This window comes from Odocoileus virginianus, chromosome 11, assembly GCF_023699985.2.
Source record: "Odocoileus virginianus isolate 20LAN1187 ecotype Illinois chromosome 11, Ovbor_1.2, whole genome shotgun sequence".
NCBI lineage: Eukaryota > Metazoa > Chordata > Mammalia > Artiodactyla > Cervidae > Odocoileus > Odocoileus virginianus.
Genome location: NC_069684.1, coordinates 69,960,785 through 69,975,786, shown reverse-complemented (window position 1 = coordinate 69,975,786; position 15,002 = coordinate 69,960,785). Strand labels below are relative to the sequence as shown.

The 15,002-nt window shown below is 47.9% G+C and overlaps 1 protein-coding gene across 6 annotated transcripts in view; it reads left to right on the top strand.

Annotated features, from left to right (window-relative positions):
* The window catches only part of SRGAP2 (SLIT-ROBO Rho GTPase activating protein 2), a 254,198-nt gene that overhangs the window by 221,585 nt on the left and 17,611 nt on the right, over positions 1 to 15,002 (top strand). For all 6 annotated transcript variants that reach the window (XM_070474577.1, XM_070474574.1, XM_070474579.1 and 3 more), the window contains exons 15-17: positions 4,021 to 4,098; positions 5,025 to 5,159; positions 6,717 to 6,822. In XM_070474577.1, coding sequence (XP_070330678.1) covers positions 4,021 to 4,098; positions 5,025 to 5,159; positions 6,717 to 6,822 — 319 coding nt within the window. The remainder of the gene's footprint in view (positions 1 to 4,020; positions 4,099 to 5,024; positions 5,160 to 6,716; positions 6,823 to 15,002) is intronic.

The window sequence follows — 15,002 nt, the reverse complement described above, 5'->3', positions numbered from 1 at the left end:
ACATTTCTCTGAATATTTCTTTTTGTGTAGTTTTGACTTTTAGAACTACATGGGTGTTTTCCATACTCAAAAGGTAAACAAATATATTAAACAAGGATGTGGGTAAAACCCCAAATGGAATGCAAACAGTAACAAATAAACCTGTGTTGCAAATGAATAGCACTAAGGAGATGAGGAAGAAAATAGTCTAATTATCTTTGACAGACAGGATTTTGATAAAAAGAACTGTAAACAAATAATGTACAGTAGTTGGTAAGTTTTTTGTCACAGGGTGGTGAGCTAGAGCTACCAATTCTGAAGCCATTTTATAAGATGGAACAAATTCCCTGGTGGTCCAGTGACTAGGACTCCGTGCTTCCACTTCAGGGGGCACAGGTTCAATCCCTGGTTGAGAAACTAAAATCCCAAAAGCCATACAGTGTGGCCAAAAAATAACTGTTGTTCAGAAAATTGAATTATTTCCTGATATATAGGGACTTATGGTATTCCCGAACTCCCTAAACATGATGGGTAATATTTGTACATGTACATTTAATGGGGATAAGGTCAATAACTTTTGTTAGCCCCCAAAACATCTGTGGTCTACCAATTGCCAAAATTTGCACATCTTTACTATCTTCATGTTCCCTGGGAGGTACTAGTGAGCTTCCCTGGAGGCTCAGTGATAAAGAATCTGCCTGCCAATGCAGGAGACGTGGGTTCAGTGCCTGGGCTGTAAAGATCCCCTGGAGGAGATCATGGCAACCCACTCCTGTATTCTTGCCTGGAAAATCCCATGGACAGAGAATCCTGGCAGGCTATGGTACATGAGGTCAGAAAAGGGTCAGAACAACTTAGTGACTAAACAACATCAACTATATTCTGCGTGTGTGCATGCTAAGTTGCTTCAGTCGTGCCAGCTCTTTGCAACCCCATGGACTGTAGCCCACCAGGCTCCTCTGTCCCTGGCATTCTCCAGGCAAGAATACAGGAGTAGGTTGCCATGCCCTCCTCCAGGGGATCTTCCCAGCCCAGGTATCAAATCTGCATCTCTTATGTCTCCTGCAATTGCCGGGTGGGTCCTTTACCACTAATGCCACCTGGGGAGCCCACATTCGTTCTAGTCCCCATCATATAGATGGGAAAACTGAGGCTCGCCTTAAGTGGTGGGTCGGGTGATCCAGGAAGACTTAAGGGAAGGGATGTGAGGAACAATTGAGACTTACTCAGTATGGAAAAAACCCACCATTTTCATGAGGAAGGGAGCAGAGTCACATGAGCAGAAGCCAGTGTTGTAGCAATCATCTTGAGACTTCTCTAGGAGAGCAACTCTTGGCAACAGCTGGATCCAGCTCAAAATGGAAGGTTTTGTGCTGTTTCCAAATAACTTACCAAAGTCTGATTGGCTTTATGCTTTTATGTTAGTCAGCACTAAGGAAAAAGGAGAATGGTCATGCAGGTATCAGCTGAGGGATGTGAGGTCTTACCTGCATTATCATAAAAAGCCAGTTGCTTTTCCCCTTCTCCTTCTGGAAACCCACCATTTGTTAATGTTCCTACTTTCAGAATCATCATCTAAAGATTCTGTCTGTTGAGCAGGAACACACACTGGCCTTTCTAAAGCCTGGGTTCTCAAGGAGAAATGGAAACCAGACTGAAAGGGACCTCAGTGTGTCTCAGGCCTGCTGCCTGATTTTCAGTAAGCTTTCCCATGATTTCTTCTTGCCCTGGGCTTGTGCACCAAGTTGGCGTGTCCTTGATGTCTAATCTATCAAAACGTGCTGAGATGATCCTCTGTCAGCAAGCTCCGCCAGTGACACTGAGCAGCCTGGTCCCTGAGATGACCGTGCCTTATATTTCACTGTGGTTTTGACAAGTCACTGAGTATGTGACCATTTCTGTTGGAAACTTACTGTTCATGTTCTGTGTCTGCACAGCAGTATCTGGCTGTTCCACCCCATTGGTAATCAGCGTAATACGGTGCTGTTACTTCGGGGTCCTGACATGGCCTGCCATTCTGATTCTGTGAGGGATAGTCTGGAAAGTCCCCAGAGTAACGGACAACTTCAGTCCTATTACAAGTGAGATAATTCAATTCCCTGTGCTTACTTCTTACTGTTGCTTCAGTTGGATTCAGAATTCAGTCCTGGCCTGTGTGGTTTACTTCAAAGTAGATAGAATTCATTCACCCTCCCTCATCAAGAGGGGAGTCCCAAAATAGTGGGCAAAGTGTAACATTATTCTCTTTTGTTTTCCAAAAAAGGTGTTTGAGATTGGGAAGTTTCAGTAGATCATGCAGTGAGAGCAGGACTTTAACAAAGTGCCCGGGATTGAACCGCAGGGCTCCTGAGAAAACTGGACAGAGCTGATAGGAGGAAAGATGCCAGTTCAGTGCAGCCCCAGGGCTCCTGCTTCCTGGATCCACCCCTCAAGTTCTGAGGTGCCTGTGTGGGGCTCTTATGAGCCATGCCCATGGTCAGCTGACAAATGAGATCCCCCCTCTGCACTTTCACTCCAGTAAGCCCCACAAGCCCAGTGTTACGGAATGAGTATATGATTGCAGCCAGAAGGCCTAGTTTTATGTCCTGACTCTGGTTTCTATCATCTGTATAGCCTCAGGCAGGTCATCTCTTATCAATCCTTGCTCCTAGAAAAGAGGCTTCCTGGTAACCCCTGCCTTCTGTGCCTGTAAGTGCTTAAGCAATCACCACACACGTTACTTTTCCAGGTTAGTTTTACTCCAACAAACTTCAAAAAGACACAGTTTTCGTGCACGTCATTCTAGTGTGGTATTCAGGCATGCTGCCTTTAGAGTCAGGCTGCATGAAGGCTGGCACAGCACCTGTGATACTCACTGTGGGCTGATTGCTTTTTTACTTTTTTTTACTTATCTGGTTTACAATAGTGTATTACTTTCAAGAGTACAGCAGGGTGATTCAGTTATATATAGACATATATCTGTTCTTTTTCTGACTTTTTTCCCATGTAGCTTATCACAGCATATTGAGTAGAGTGCCCTATGCTGCATAGCAGGTCCTTGTTGACTGCCTCTAATGTATATATGTTCCCAGCCTCTTAATTTACCCCTCCCTCACCTTCCCCTTTGGTGACGGTAGGTTTGTTTTTGAAGTCTGTTGAGTCTCTTTCTGTTTTATAGATAAGTTCATTTGTATCCATTTTTTAGACTCCACATGTAAGTGGTAACATGATAATTGTCCTTTTCTGTCCGAGTTAACTTAGTATGATAACCTCTAGGTCTGTCCATGTTGCTGTAGTGTGATTTCATTCTTTTTTTGGCTGAGTAATATCCCATTGTGTATATATACCACGTCTTCTTTATCCACTCCTCTGTTGATGGACGTGTAAGTTGCTTCAGTGTCCTGGCTGTTGTAAATAGTGCTGCAGTGAACATTAGGGTGCATGTCTCTTATGTTTTTTGGGGATTTAGGTCAGGAGTGGGATTGCTGGATCGTATGGTAGTTCTATTTGCAGTTTTTTAAGGAAACTCCACACTGTTCTCCATTGTGGCTATACCAATATATGTCCTCCCTTTTTCATAAGTAGTGAGAGCACTGTCGCCTAGAACAGCTGAACCGTGTTAGGACAGCTGAGATACTAATCATGATCTCACACCTCGGGAAACTCTGATCGTGTCTAATAGCTTGCCTGCCATGCTCCTGGATCACATCCCTGATCCTGGGGGATAAGGAGGTGACAGAAATCACCTCTCTACTTTGTGGGGGGAACAGAGAGGCAAAGGCTGGAAGAGGAACCTGCTTCATAGACTTGGTCAGAATCAGAAATGGCATAGACGACTCTTTTTTAAGTCTCTGACTCGGTGCTCTCTTTTGGCCAGTGCCTCACATTCATTGCCGTAACCTTTCCACCATCCCTGTATAGGCTTTCTCCTCTGGCCTGAAGAAGAGAGACAGGATGCTTAAATACATGCCAGCTGGGGGAGACAGACACTCAGCTAAGCTTGGCTCTGTGGCTGTGAATTTGCTTTTTTGTCTCCTTGATCACTGTTCCCTGTCTTTCTAGGGCTCCAGCATGAAGGAATTTTCCGGGTGTCAGGATCCCAGGTGGAAGTGAATGACATCAAAAATGCCTTTGAGAGGGGTGAGGAAACAGCCTTAAAGATAAGGCCAGACATTTGCCAGTCCCCTGGGATAGTGGCTCCACCCTTTCTTCCCAGAGAGGCACCCAGAGTCAGCAAGCCAGCGTGCCTCCCCCTTGAGCCCAGCCTCTTCCTTCTGTAGACATCCTCCCCACCCTGCCCCCACAGATGTGCTGGGAGATGCTGGGGATGTCCCAGTTTCCCCCTTCCCAGCCCCTCTCTTCCCATCTCTCTCCTGCGGACAGTCCACCCATACCCAAGAAGCTAACTGTGATATCTGCGCAGTTTGCGGCTCTATCTTTAATCCTTGGTGTCAGGGCAAACACGCCTGTTCACGTAGCCCATTTATTATCTTGTGGGCTCTTAAGGTAGTGGGCAAGCTTTGACAATTTCCATGCCTGTAATGGATATATATAGTTTCAATTTGAGGTTGGTCCTACCATTAAATCTAATTACGTCTGATAGGAAATTTTCCGTGGGGAGCGCCAGCATGTTCGTTCTCTTGCAAGTAGGTGTGCTAGTTGCAGGCCTAGAAGGAGGAGAGCCAGTCAGAGGGGCTGGCCTCCCTGGCCCCGTCTCCCTCCCCTCAGGACTCAGGCCCGGCCTGCTTTCTTGATGCTCAGGAGAGAGCCAGTTGCCGTGTCCCTCCTCTGGCCCATGGGGAACGTCCCTGAGCTAGGCTAGCGCACGCAGATTCCCGTTAATGGTCGCCTTTGCCCCTGCTCTGACCCCGGGGCCCCTGAGCCTGAGCAGCCCTTGCTTTCTCTAGTCCCCGGTTGCCCTGCTCAAGGCCCCGTGCTAAGCGGAGAGCTGATGGATTTCCGTGAAGACTTGAACAGAGCACTCCTTCCCTACCAGCTCTGCTTCATCCTGCGTGTTTTTACCCCCTCACTCTCTCTTTCCTGTCTGGGGGGCTTCTCACCCTCAGGAGAGGACCCCCTGGCTGGGGACCAGAACGACCACGACATGGACTCCATAGCCGGCGTCCTGAAGCTGTACTTCCGGGGGCTGGAGCACCCACTCTTCCCCAAGGACGTCTTCCACGACCTGATGGCCTGCGTCAGTAAGTACCCCAACTGCAAGTGCACTCCTGGGCCGGAGCAACAGAGAAATTTCCAGGTTTACAGTCACTTTTTTCATTTCCCTCTGTGAAATTTCCCTTCCTTGTTGTAGGAGAGGAAAAGGAGTGACTTTTCAGGAAGAATCTGGACCGCAAGTCAGAACTTCTGGTTTTTCTCTCTGATTCACTTTAAATTGCTTTGTTTTGTTGGGCTTTATCTCTCTTAATATGGTCATATAGAAAATACAGTCCTTTTCAGCTCTTAGAAGCTTATACGTTAGTACCTGTCTTTTCATGATACAGAGGGAGAACACATGTGTTACAAATGTCTCCTGCTTGTTGCTTTTATCTGTGAGATGTGTTAATATGTATTCTTCTAGGAATTCATGCCCTCTGCACATTTAAAAGTAGTGATATATTTCCTCAGAGAGAGAGAGTCTCTACTTAATCTTTAGATAAAACAGATATCTTAAAGTTTGTCTGCCTCTTACTCTAAAATTTTGGGCTTGAAAAGCTACTCCTGGCCATTTATTATACTGGAACACCCTCTCATTTGTTGTCCATGGAAACCTGGATTAATATTAGGTCGTTCTGGAAGCAGACTCCATTGAGATAATGGTTCCAGAGGCTGGAGGAGGCAGCTCCTTTGAAATGAAGAAAAGTTTTCCCCCCAGATCAATGAAGGTCTTCATACCCACCCCCAGTTTCCAGTTTGATTTAGTACATCCTCTGAGAGCTCAGGAAGCTAACTCCCTTGTTTTGTTGATTTACCCACTGTTTGTGGCAGTCCTGGTGGACCTGAGTTCTGTGAGTGACCAAATAGATGCACCCCTCATGTCTTCACATCTCCTTCCAGGACGGGGCCTGGATGGAGTGTGCTAAGAGAATGGGGGTTGCCAGGATAGTACAGGGTACCTTGAGGTGTGCCCCTGATCCAGTATCTCCCACTTTGTTTTCATGGAAAGGCTCTCATAGCAAATGACAATATCCACATGGCACAGCGTGAATGTGGGAAAGCAGGCCCTGGGGAGATCCGGGCCTTGGGCCACACCTGGAGTCAGGAAAGCGCTCTGGTTTTCTCCCAGTATCACTGCTTGCACGGGGGCCTGCCAGTTCTTGCCTCTGGTCACATTCTGCCATCCCCACTACAGATAAGAGAGTGGGGAAGATAAGCCAGACTTGTCAAGGGGCTGAGGGGTGCATGTGTGGAGCAGGCAGGACGGGACCTGCGCAGGCCTCCCACGCAGGCCCTCCAAGGCTGGGGGACAGTCACAGCCGTTTCTGGGCAGCTCCCTGTTGTGTTGTAATAAGGGGGTGGCGGATGCTGTGGGGAATTTGCCCAACCCTTCTGTGCCCAAGGAGCAGACATCTTAAGTCCTGCCCCCGTGAAGGGTCTGGAGCCCCATTGCCAAAGCCCCACCACAAGGAGCCCCTCATGCAGGCCCAGTCTGTGTGGGCTGGAACCGGCCGCTCCCTGTTGTACCTGCTGCGAGTCAGGGCCTCCTGACCACTGGTCCCTGGGCTCCTAGTGGAGGGTAACACGTGGCTTTCTTCTTTCAGCAATGGACAGCCTGCAGGAGCGAGCTCTGCACATCCGGAAGGTCCTCCTGGCCCTCCCCAAAACCACTCTGATTGTCATGAGATACCTCTTTGCCTTCCTCAATCAGTGAGTAGACTTCCCTGGGAGCAGCTGATCGGCCTTGGCTTCGCCCAGTGAAAGTTTTTGTGGGACCTAAGTTGATCCCTCCAGACCAACAAATACTTATTGCACATCTACTACGTGCTGGGCATGGTTTTAGGATGTAAAAATACTTTGTGAAATAGAGACAGAAACCTAGATATCATCTGGCTCCTGTCCTAGCAGAGGACACAGACAATAACGGACACATGAGGTGGCGATGAATGCTGAGAAGAAAAGTAAAGAAATGCAAGTGCAGGGTCAGGGCAGGGGTGACAGAGAGGAGCCGGCACAGAGGGGTCGTCAGCAAAGGCCTCTCTGGGGAGACGGTGAATGAGCAGCAGCCTCAGTGAAGGGGGCGGGGGGTGGCCAGGGTCAAGATCATCAGGCTCCGAAAGTTGCGGCAACTGTGGGTTTGGATTTGAAGAGGCCGTTGGAGAGTTTTAAGCGGAAGAGTGTTGTGATCTGATTTTCTAATTTATTTTTAAAAGCTGCTTTGTGGAGAAGTTACTGTGCAGTCTCAGACCAGGGAGGGAAGGGTGGAGGGTGGGGGAAGGGTCAGGTTTGGGATCTGTTTGGAGCACAGCCTGTACAGGACCTGCTGATGGGTAGGGTGTAGAAAGAGAGAAATTCTGAATTTTCGTCATGAACAGTAGGGCACCCTACTGGCCCTCCAGGTAGAGAGTCTAAGTAGGCAGGCGCCTCCCCCAAGGCACCTCTGTCTTTACCCTTATCCATTGGTTTCATCACAGCCCCTCCACCAACTGGGCCAGAGTGTATAAGTGAGCAACTTGAGGGCCAGATAAGGCCCATAGGTGTGTTCCCATTAAATCCACTGTGTCTTGAAAGCACTGAAGCATTTAAATATTGGGAGATTTTACACTTAAAAAAATCTGGATTTCTGGCTTCTCTTGAAAAAAATCATTAGATCCGGCAGTACTGGATCTGACAGCCGTGTGGCTGCAGTTTCCTGTGGAGTAAGGATTGCTGCCTGGATGTAGTCCAGGGACCGCAGTTCACCAGTCCCATTTCTCCCAATGCCCCCCAGTGCTGAGGATGAATTCAGTTGCAGTTATCATCTCTCTGGCTTTATGCCTTTTCATATAGTGGGAAAACATTTCTCTAGGCCTTTAAATCTATTTTTAACAAAAAGGTAGGGGGGTGGGGCATGAAACTTAGACCAAGGGTGTTTTAGCTCTTATTTCTTTGTGAAAATGAAGACTCTTCCTAGTGGGTTAGTCTCTGCTTCAGTGGAATACATGTTCACAGGCCATCTCAGGAGCCTCAGCCTGCCTACAGACTAAGGTCAGCCTGACCGTGAGGCCCCCAGGCCGTGGCCCCCGCCAGAAACCTTTGTGGGGCCGCCACCCCATGCTCAGCCCTGCTGCTGGCCGCAGCCCGCTGCCTCCATGCGGCCGTGTCCGCACTATTCACTGCTGGGCCCTGACTCAGCGCCACCACTGCCTGTAGTCGAGAGCGCCTCATGACTCAGGCAGGGGTTCACAGGCCGCCTGTTTCAGGCAGACAGAAATAGAAGCTCTAGTAATGACTCTGCAGCCTGTCGGTCTCCTCGGGGCCACCAGGCCACCCTCGTCTCCCCTTGTGGACTGACACCTGCCCTCAGAGAGCCTGGGCTGCTCCCCAGAGCAAGAAGCCGGGTGGTCGTGGGGAAGCAGGCAGGGGGCGGGCAGGGTGTGGGGTGAGTCCGTGTGTGAGCAGAATGCGCCCACTCTCTTACCTGCGTTTTCTTCCTGCTAGGTAGGGGGAAACAGTAAAGTAAGCATCATAAGAGCAGGAGAAGGTGGCCACTGCTGAAGGAAACGTGGAAAACTGTACCAGCTCAACTGGTGACGTTTGCTGTGTTTAACTTCTCTTCATGGTTAAAAAAAGATCACTTGCTCATCAAAGTACTTCGTTGAAAAGATGCAGCATTAATACCACAGTATTTCCAAAAATGATAAACAGAGTACAGGACACAGCTGGTAGAAAAGACTGCCTGCCTGCCTGAGAAGGTGGCGGGTGACAAGGCCAGAGCTGGCAGGTGGTTCCCCAGGGAGACTCTGCCTGGGCCCTGACTGTTAGGACCGCTCTCCTTTGCTGTGTGTGTCCTGAGGACGCGTGTACTTTATTCCTGGCTGTGGTTTTTTTGGGGGTTGTACAGTCCTCCAGCTGAAGGAACTCTCAGAATTGAGACAGATAGGTAGATAGACAGACAGACAGATAGGTGTGAAACTCCTTGCACAATACACTAATGCAGTGTGGACTTGACCTGGTTCCACATACTTCTGTGTAGCTAGTGTCCAGTCCACTGTATGAACCTTGAGCACACATCTGTCCAGTAGGCCTTGTTAATGATTAACAATACATTTTCTTAGCATCTGCATTGACTATCAATTACTGTGTAACAAATTGCCCTAAAATTTAACAGCTTCAAACAATAGGCATTTATTATTTGGTCCCAGTTTCTGTGGGTTGGGAACCTAGGTGCAGGTTAGCTGGGGGCCTCTGGCTACAGGTTTCATGAGGTTGCAGTGAGTATTGGGGGCAGGGCTGCAGTTTCTTCTGAAGTCTCGACTGGGAAAGGATCCACTTCCAAGTTCTCTCACGCAGTGTTGGCAGGACTCGGTTCTTTGCAGGTTGTTGGACTGAGGGCCTCCTTTTCCAGCTGGCTGTTGGCTGGAGGCCTCCATCAGTTCTTCATCTCATGGCCTCACCTTCAGAGCTGTTCGGGACGTGGCAGCTGGCTTCGCTCCAAGCAAGCGAGAGGTCGTCCAGGACAGCAACCAGTCTCTGTAACCTAATCTCAGAAGTTATAGCCCATCCCTTCGGCTATGCTCCATTCACTAGCGTTGAGTCACTAAACCCAGCCCACACACACAGGGGGAGAACTATACAGGCTGTGAGTGCCAGCAGCAGGGACCATGGGCCTCATTTTAGAGACTCCAGCCTCAGCAGCTGTACCCCCCAGTGGGGTTTTGCCCCAAAACAAACTGCAGGTAACTCCCCGCTCTGCTGCTAACTCTGCTGCTTTCCTTTTGAAAGCTGATTTCTTCAGATTTCTTCTTTCTTTTAGTCTCTTGCTAATCAACTCACGTCCACAGACCAGCGGCAGCAGCATCACTGGGGAGATTTTTTTTTTTTTTAAATGGCTCAGTCATGTCCGACTCTTTGTGACCCCAAGGACTATACAGTCCATGGAATTCTCCAGGCCAGAATACTGGAGTGGGTAGCCGTTCCCTTCTCCAGGGGATCTTCCCAACCCAGGGATAGAACCCAGGTCTCCCCTCATTGCAGGCTGTTTCTTTACCAGCTGAGCCACCAGGGAAGCCCAAAAATACTGGAGTGGGCAGCTGTTCCCTTCTCCAGGGGATCTTCCCAACCCAGGAATTGAACTGGGGTCTTGTGTATTGTGGGCGCATTCTTTACCAACTGAGCTATGAGGGGGAGATTATGAGAAATGCAGACTCTCAGCCCCTCCTCCACCCCAGCCCAGGGCCTCTGAATCAGAATCTGTATTTTGACAGAATCCCCTGGTGAGTCATAGGCACGTGAAAGTCTGAGAAGCATCGTTCTACATCCTCAAATATTGCTCCATAATCTGGAAAAGGGAATTGACGGTGCTTCTCTCATTGTTAAGGCGCCTCAACTGCTCTCCAGAAAAGCTGAGTCTTCCTCTAAACTTCAGCATCTCAAGGGCCTCCCGGTTTGGAAAGATTCTGTCTGTGCTGCTCTCCTGACTTTCCAGGAAGTGTTTTAACCTCTGTATGCAAACAGACAAGTAGAATTGTGACTGGTTTGTCTTGGAGGTTCACAGATACTCATGTGTTTATTCACTTATTTATTTAACATGTATTAATTAATCATATACTGTGTGCCAGGCCCTGTTTTAGTTGCTGGCAATCTAAGATTGCATCAAACAGTCAAAGTGTCTGCCCTCCTGGAGCCTATGTAGCACATAGAATTGGAGGAAGACAGGAAAAACTAGTAACACATGTCAGATGTCAGGGGATAAGGGCTGTGGGGAAAATCTAGCAAGTTAGAAGACTGGAAAGTGTGAGGGTTGGGTGTGAGGCTTTTCTTTCTAATGTGCAGTGGTCAGGGCCACCTCACTGAGCAGGTGACAGTGGGTGGTGCAGTAGGAGGAGGACAGAGAGAGAACGGGGTCCCAGGAGCCACATAACATGTTTCAGGGAGGGTAAGATGATGCAAGACAGTTCAGCAGAGGAGAGGACTGAGAAGTGACTTAGCCGCATGGGTGTCACTGGTGATCTTGACGTGTGCTGTCTGGAAGAGGGGGAAATTCTGATGGTGTCAGTTCAGGCGGGAAGGGATGCTAATCATGGATAAAACGTGGTGGATCCTGCAGCGGGATGGTATTCAGCTAAATGCTACTTAATTTTAAATAGGTTCAAGTAGTAACGTTTCTGTTGTGTATATTTGACCATGATAAAGGGAGAGGGGGAAAGAGTAGGTATGCGAGTCTGCTGGGACTGCCGTAACAGAATACCACAGACTGAGGGGCTCAAACAGCAGAAGTTTGTTTCCTCACAGTTTTGGAGCCTGGCAGTCCAAGGTCAAGGTGCCAGCAAGGTTTCTGGGGAGGCCGCTCTGCTTGGCGTGTGGACGGCCACGGCGCGCTGTCCTCACGTGGCCTTTCTTCTGAGCACACTGGGAGAGAGAACTCGGGTCTCTTTTCCTCTTCTCATAAGGACACCAGTCCTGTAGGGTTTGGGCCCACCCTTATGGCTTCATTTAACCCATATTATCTCCTTCAAGGCCCCATCCCTAAATGCAGTCATATCGGGGCTTAGGGCTTCAACAAATGAATGGGGGAGAGGGGACACAATTCAGTCCATAACAACAGAGGTAAAGAAGAAGCAGAAGCAACGGATACAGACAACTCTCAAATAATTTTATGATAGAGGAAAGAGAACGGGACAGTAATTCAGTGTGCATAAGGGGTTAAGAGAGAATTTTGTTTTTAAGATGCACATTTGTATGCTAGTGGGGATGGGCCCCAAAGGGAAGAACTGATGGTGGAGGAGAGAGCAAGGGAATTTCTGGAGTGACATTCTTCAGGAGGGGAAAGAGGATGGGATTCACTACATAGGGAGAAAGGCAGGTCAGTTAACAGACAAGGGAGCATGGAAGCTGGGGACAGGTGGCCTTACAGGCAAGGGCAGCGAGGGAATGCCTTTGAATGGCCATCGGAAAGAGTCAGTCGTGATTCCCTTCTACGTCTCATTGCTTAAGGAGCCTTTTGGGGAAGTCTGTTAAATCACGGGTTTATAGATTCTTAGGGGCGTTTTGCCTGGGGCTGTGGTGAATACAGTTTCTCTTCATCCCTTTCTTTTTTTTTTTCTCTTCATCCCTTTCAAAACCTGAAATCCATCCTGATGCCTAATATCTTACCCAGAGTCTGTTGGTTATTGCCAAATCAAACCCCCAGGGCCTGTGAAGTTGAAGGTTTTTAAGTGAAATATCATATGTTTAAAACAGTCTGTTCAAAGCTTCTTGCTCTCCCTGAGGATTTAAGTTTCGGTTTGAGGATGCAGAGCCCTTAGCTTGTTAGATAATGCCTGTCAGGAGAAGACGACAGTGGACTCCTGTAAACCAATTACTGCCAAACTTCAGCAACCTCGCTCTCCCTTCCCTGACTGGAATTGCAGATCCTATGTCAACAAGCAAACTGGACTTGAAAATTACAGAAAATATTTCTTAAACGCCTCCTGTGTGCCAGGCACAGTGCTAAGTGCTTTACACATACTACTTCATTTAATCTTCACAACAGCCCATCATGGAAGCACGTAATTGCCCCAATTTATGATGAAAAGATTAGGGAACTAGGAAAAAACTATGGTAAGCAAGGGACCTAGTACTCAAAACCAGATGTGCTTGATTCTAAAGTTCTGGGATGTTTTGTGTTTCTTTATAAATGTAATCAGGGAGACAAAATTGCATCATTTAAAAGTAAAAAGTCTAGAGAAGTGCATGATAAAAAACAAGCTTCCCACACCAGTCCTGATTTTCTTATTGCCCCCAAAAAGCTTCTGTTCCTGATCACTACGGTGGACGTTTTGAAGGTGCTCAAAAGAAGATGAGCTTAAATCAATTAGGAGAGTTCACTCCTGTTATGGATAGAAACTAAAGAAAATAAGTACAGCTCTTAGAGGACATGGCATGTATGGAAGTTGATGGTGGTGTTTTAGTCACTAAGTCGTGTCCAATTCTTGCGACCCCATGGACTGTAGCCCGCCAGGTTCCTCTGTCCATGGGATTCTCCAGGCAAGAATACTGGAGTGGGTTGCCATTTCCTTCTCCAGGGGATCTTCTGATTTAAAAAAAAAAAAAAAAAATTTAAGAAAGAAGGAGCTGTTACCATCATTATCCATTTTAGATATTTCTTTTAAAAATAAAAATCCAGTGTTTTAAGTCTTATACTAGGTACCATCTTCATAGTCTTCAAGGATTACTAGCACTATTGTATTATATACAAAATTGTGTGCATTTGTTATGTGCTCGTGTGTGAATTTCTCTGGGTAATAATCCTTAGTTTTTGTCAAATTCTTCAAGAAGCCTCTGTTCCTCAAGTAGTTAAGAACTATGGCTTTACCCCCAAAACTTAGGTGTTCCAATTGTAGATTGGAAAAGAAAGAAGGATCTTGGTCTGTATTTTAATGGAAGTAAGAAATGGACCTGGATCCATAAGAAGTAGACCTCAGACCACAAAGACATGTCCTCTCCAACCCTTAGAGCCCCTGGAACTACAAGGAGATCCAACCAGTCCATCCTAAAGGAAATCAGTCCTGAATATTCATTGGAAGGACTGATATTGGAGCTGAAACTGCAATACTTTGGCCACCTGATGCGAAGAACCAACTCATTGGAAAAGACCCTGATGCTGGGAAAGACGGAAGGCAGGAGAAGGGGAAGACAGAGGATGAGATGGTTGGATGGCATCACCAAGTTGATGCACATGGGTTTGAGTAGGCTCCAGGAGTTGGTGATGGACAGGGAAGCCTGGCGTGCTGCAGTCCATGGGGTTGCAAAGAGTTGGACACGACTGAGCGACTGAACTGAGCTCCAACCCTGGTCATTGTAGCCACCTAGGAGCTGAGCCACCCTTTTCTTAGAAGATGGGAAAAGACTTCTCATCAGTCACAGAACTTAGACTAGGACCCTCAGGCCTAGCATTTATTTCACTTTAGCCACCAGGCTTCCCAGAAACTACTGTTTTTCTTTCGAAACATTGTCAGGTCACACTAGAGAAGCAGGGCCTTCCTCCTCCTCGTCCCTCTGTGAGGCAAGGAACCCGTCAGCCTGGGATGGGCCACAATTCTGGTCTCGTGGCGCCTCAAGCCTCTGCTGTCCCTGCTGAGGTTCCCATGCTAGTTATGTCTCCTGTCTCTCTCAAGTTTTTATTTGTCCAAGAAGTAGATTTGGAAACTTCTGCCAGCCTTTTCTGAATCTCTGCTCGCTTTTAACTTAGGAGCCAGGGAAGGATTATAAAATTAAATTTTTAAAACTTTCTGTGACGCAGTCCAGCTGCTGAGATCCATAACCTCACCCATCCCAGGCCTCCCTGCCTTTGACCAGGTCCTAGAGAACAGTGGTCTTCTGCCACAGCCGTTGTTTATCGCTGTCCCCACTGCTCTGAGGGAGTGGGGCCATGTCTGAATCTTCAGTGAAGGGGAGAAACTTCGAGTTAAAGAGAGGCCAGCTTGGTAGTTTGAGTCTGATTGCTGGATACACTGGAAGTAAACTGTCCATTTCTGAAGAACAGCTACTCAGAGGAAGACAGCTAAGTCCCAGGCCTCTGGTTCAACACCAGGACTTTGGTATCCTCTCAAGATCCATCAGAAGCTGGTGCTGATGCCCACAAGGGAGGCAGAGCCCCTGAGCAGAACTCCATGTTTGCAGACTATTGGGGTGGGGGCACATCCAGAGTAGCCCAGCCTTCAGTGTCTGGACACGCATAGACCAGTGGGGACTCATCACTGAAGGGCTTGGGTCCCTGGCCAGGGTTGGAGCTGTGGCTGGAGCAGCTGCTGGTTGAAAAGAGGGAGTTCCTAGAAGACGGTACCCAATAATGACGTCAGACTGCACCAAGGGAAGCCTGCGCAGAAGCTGAGCTGCATGCAGACCTTTTCCTGAATAAATCCTGAATG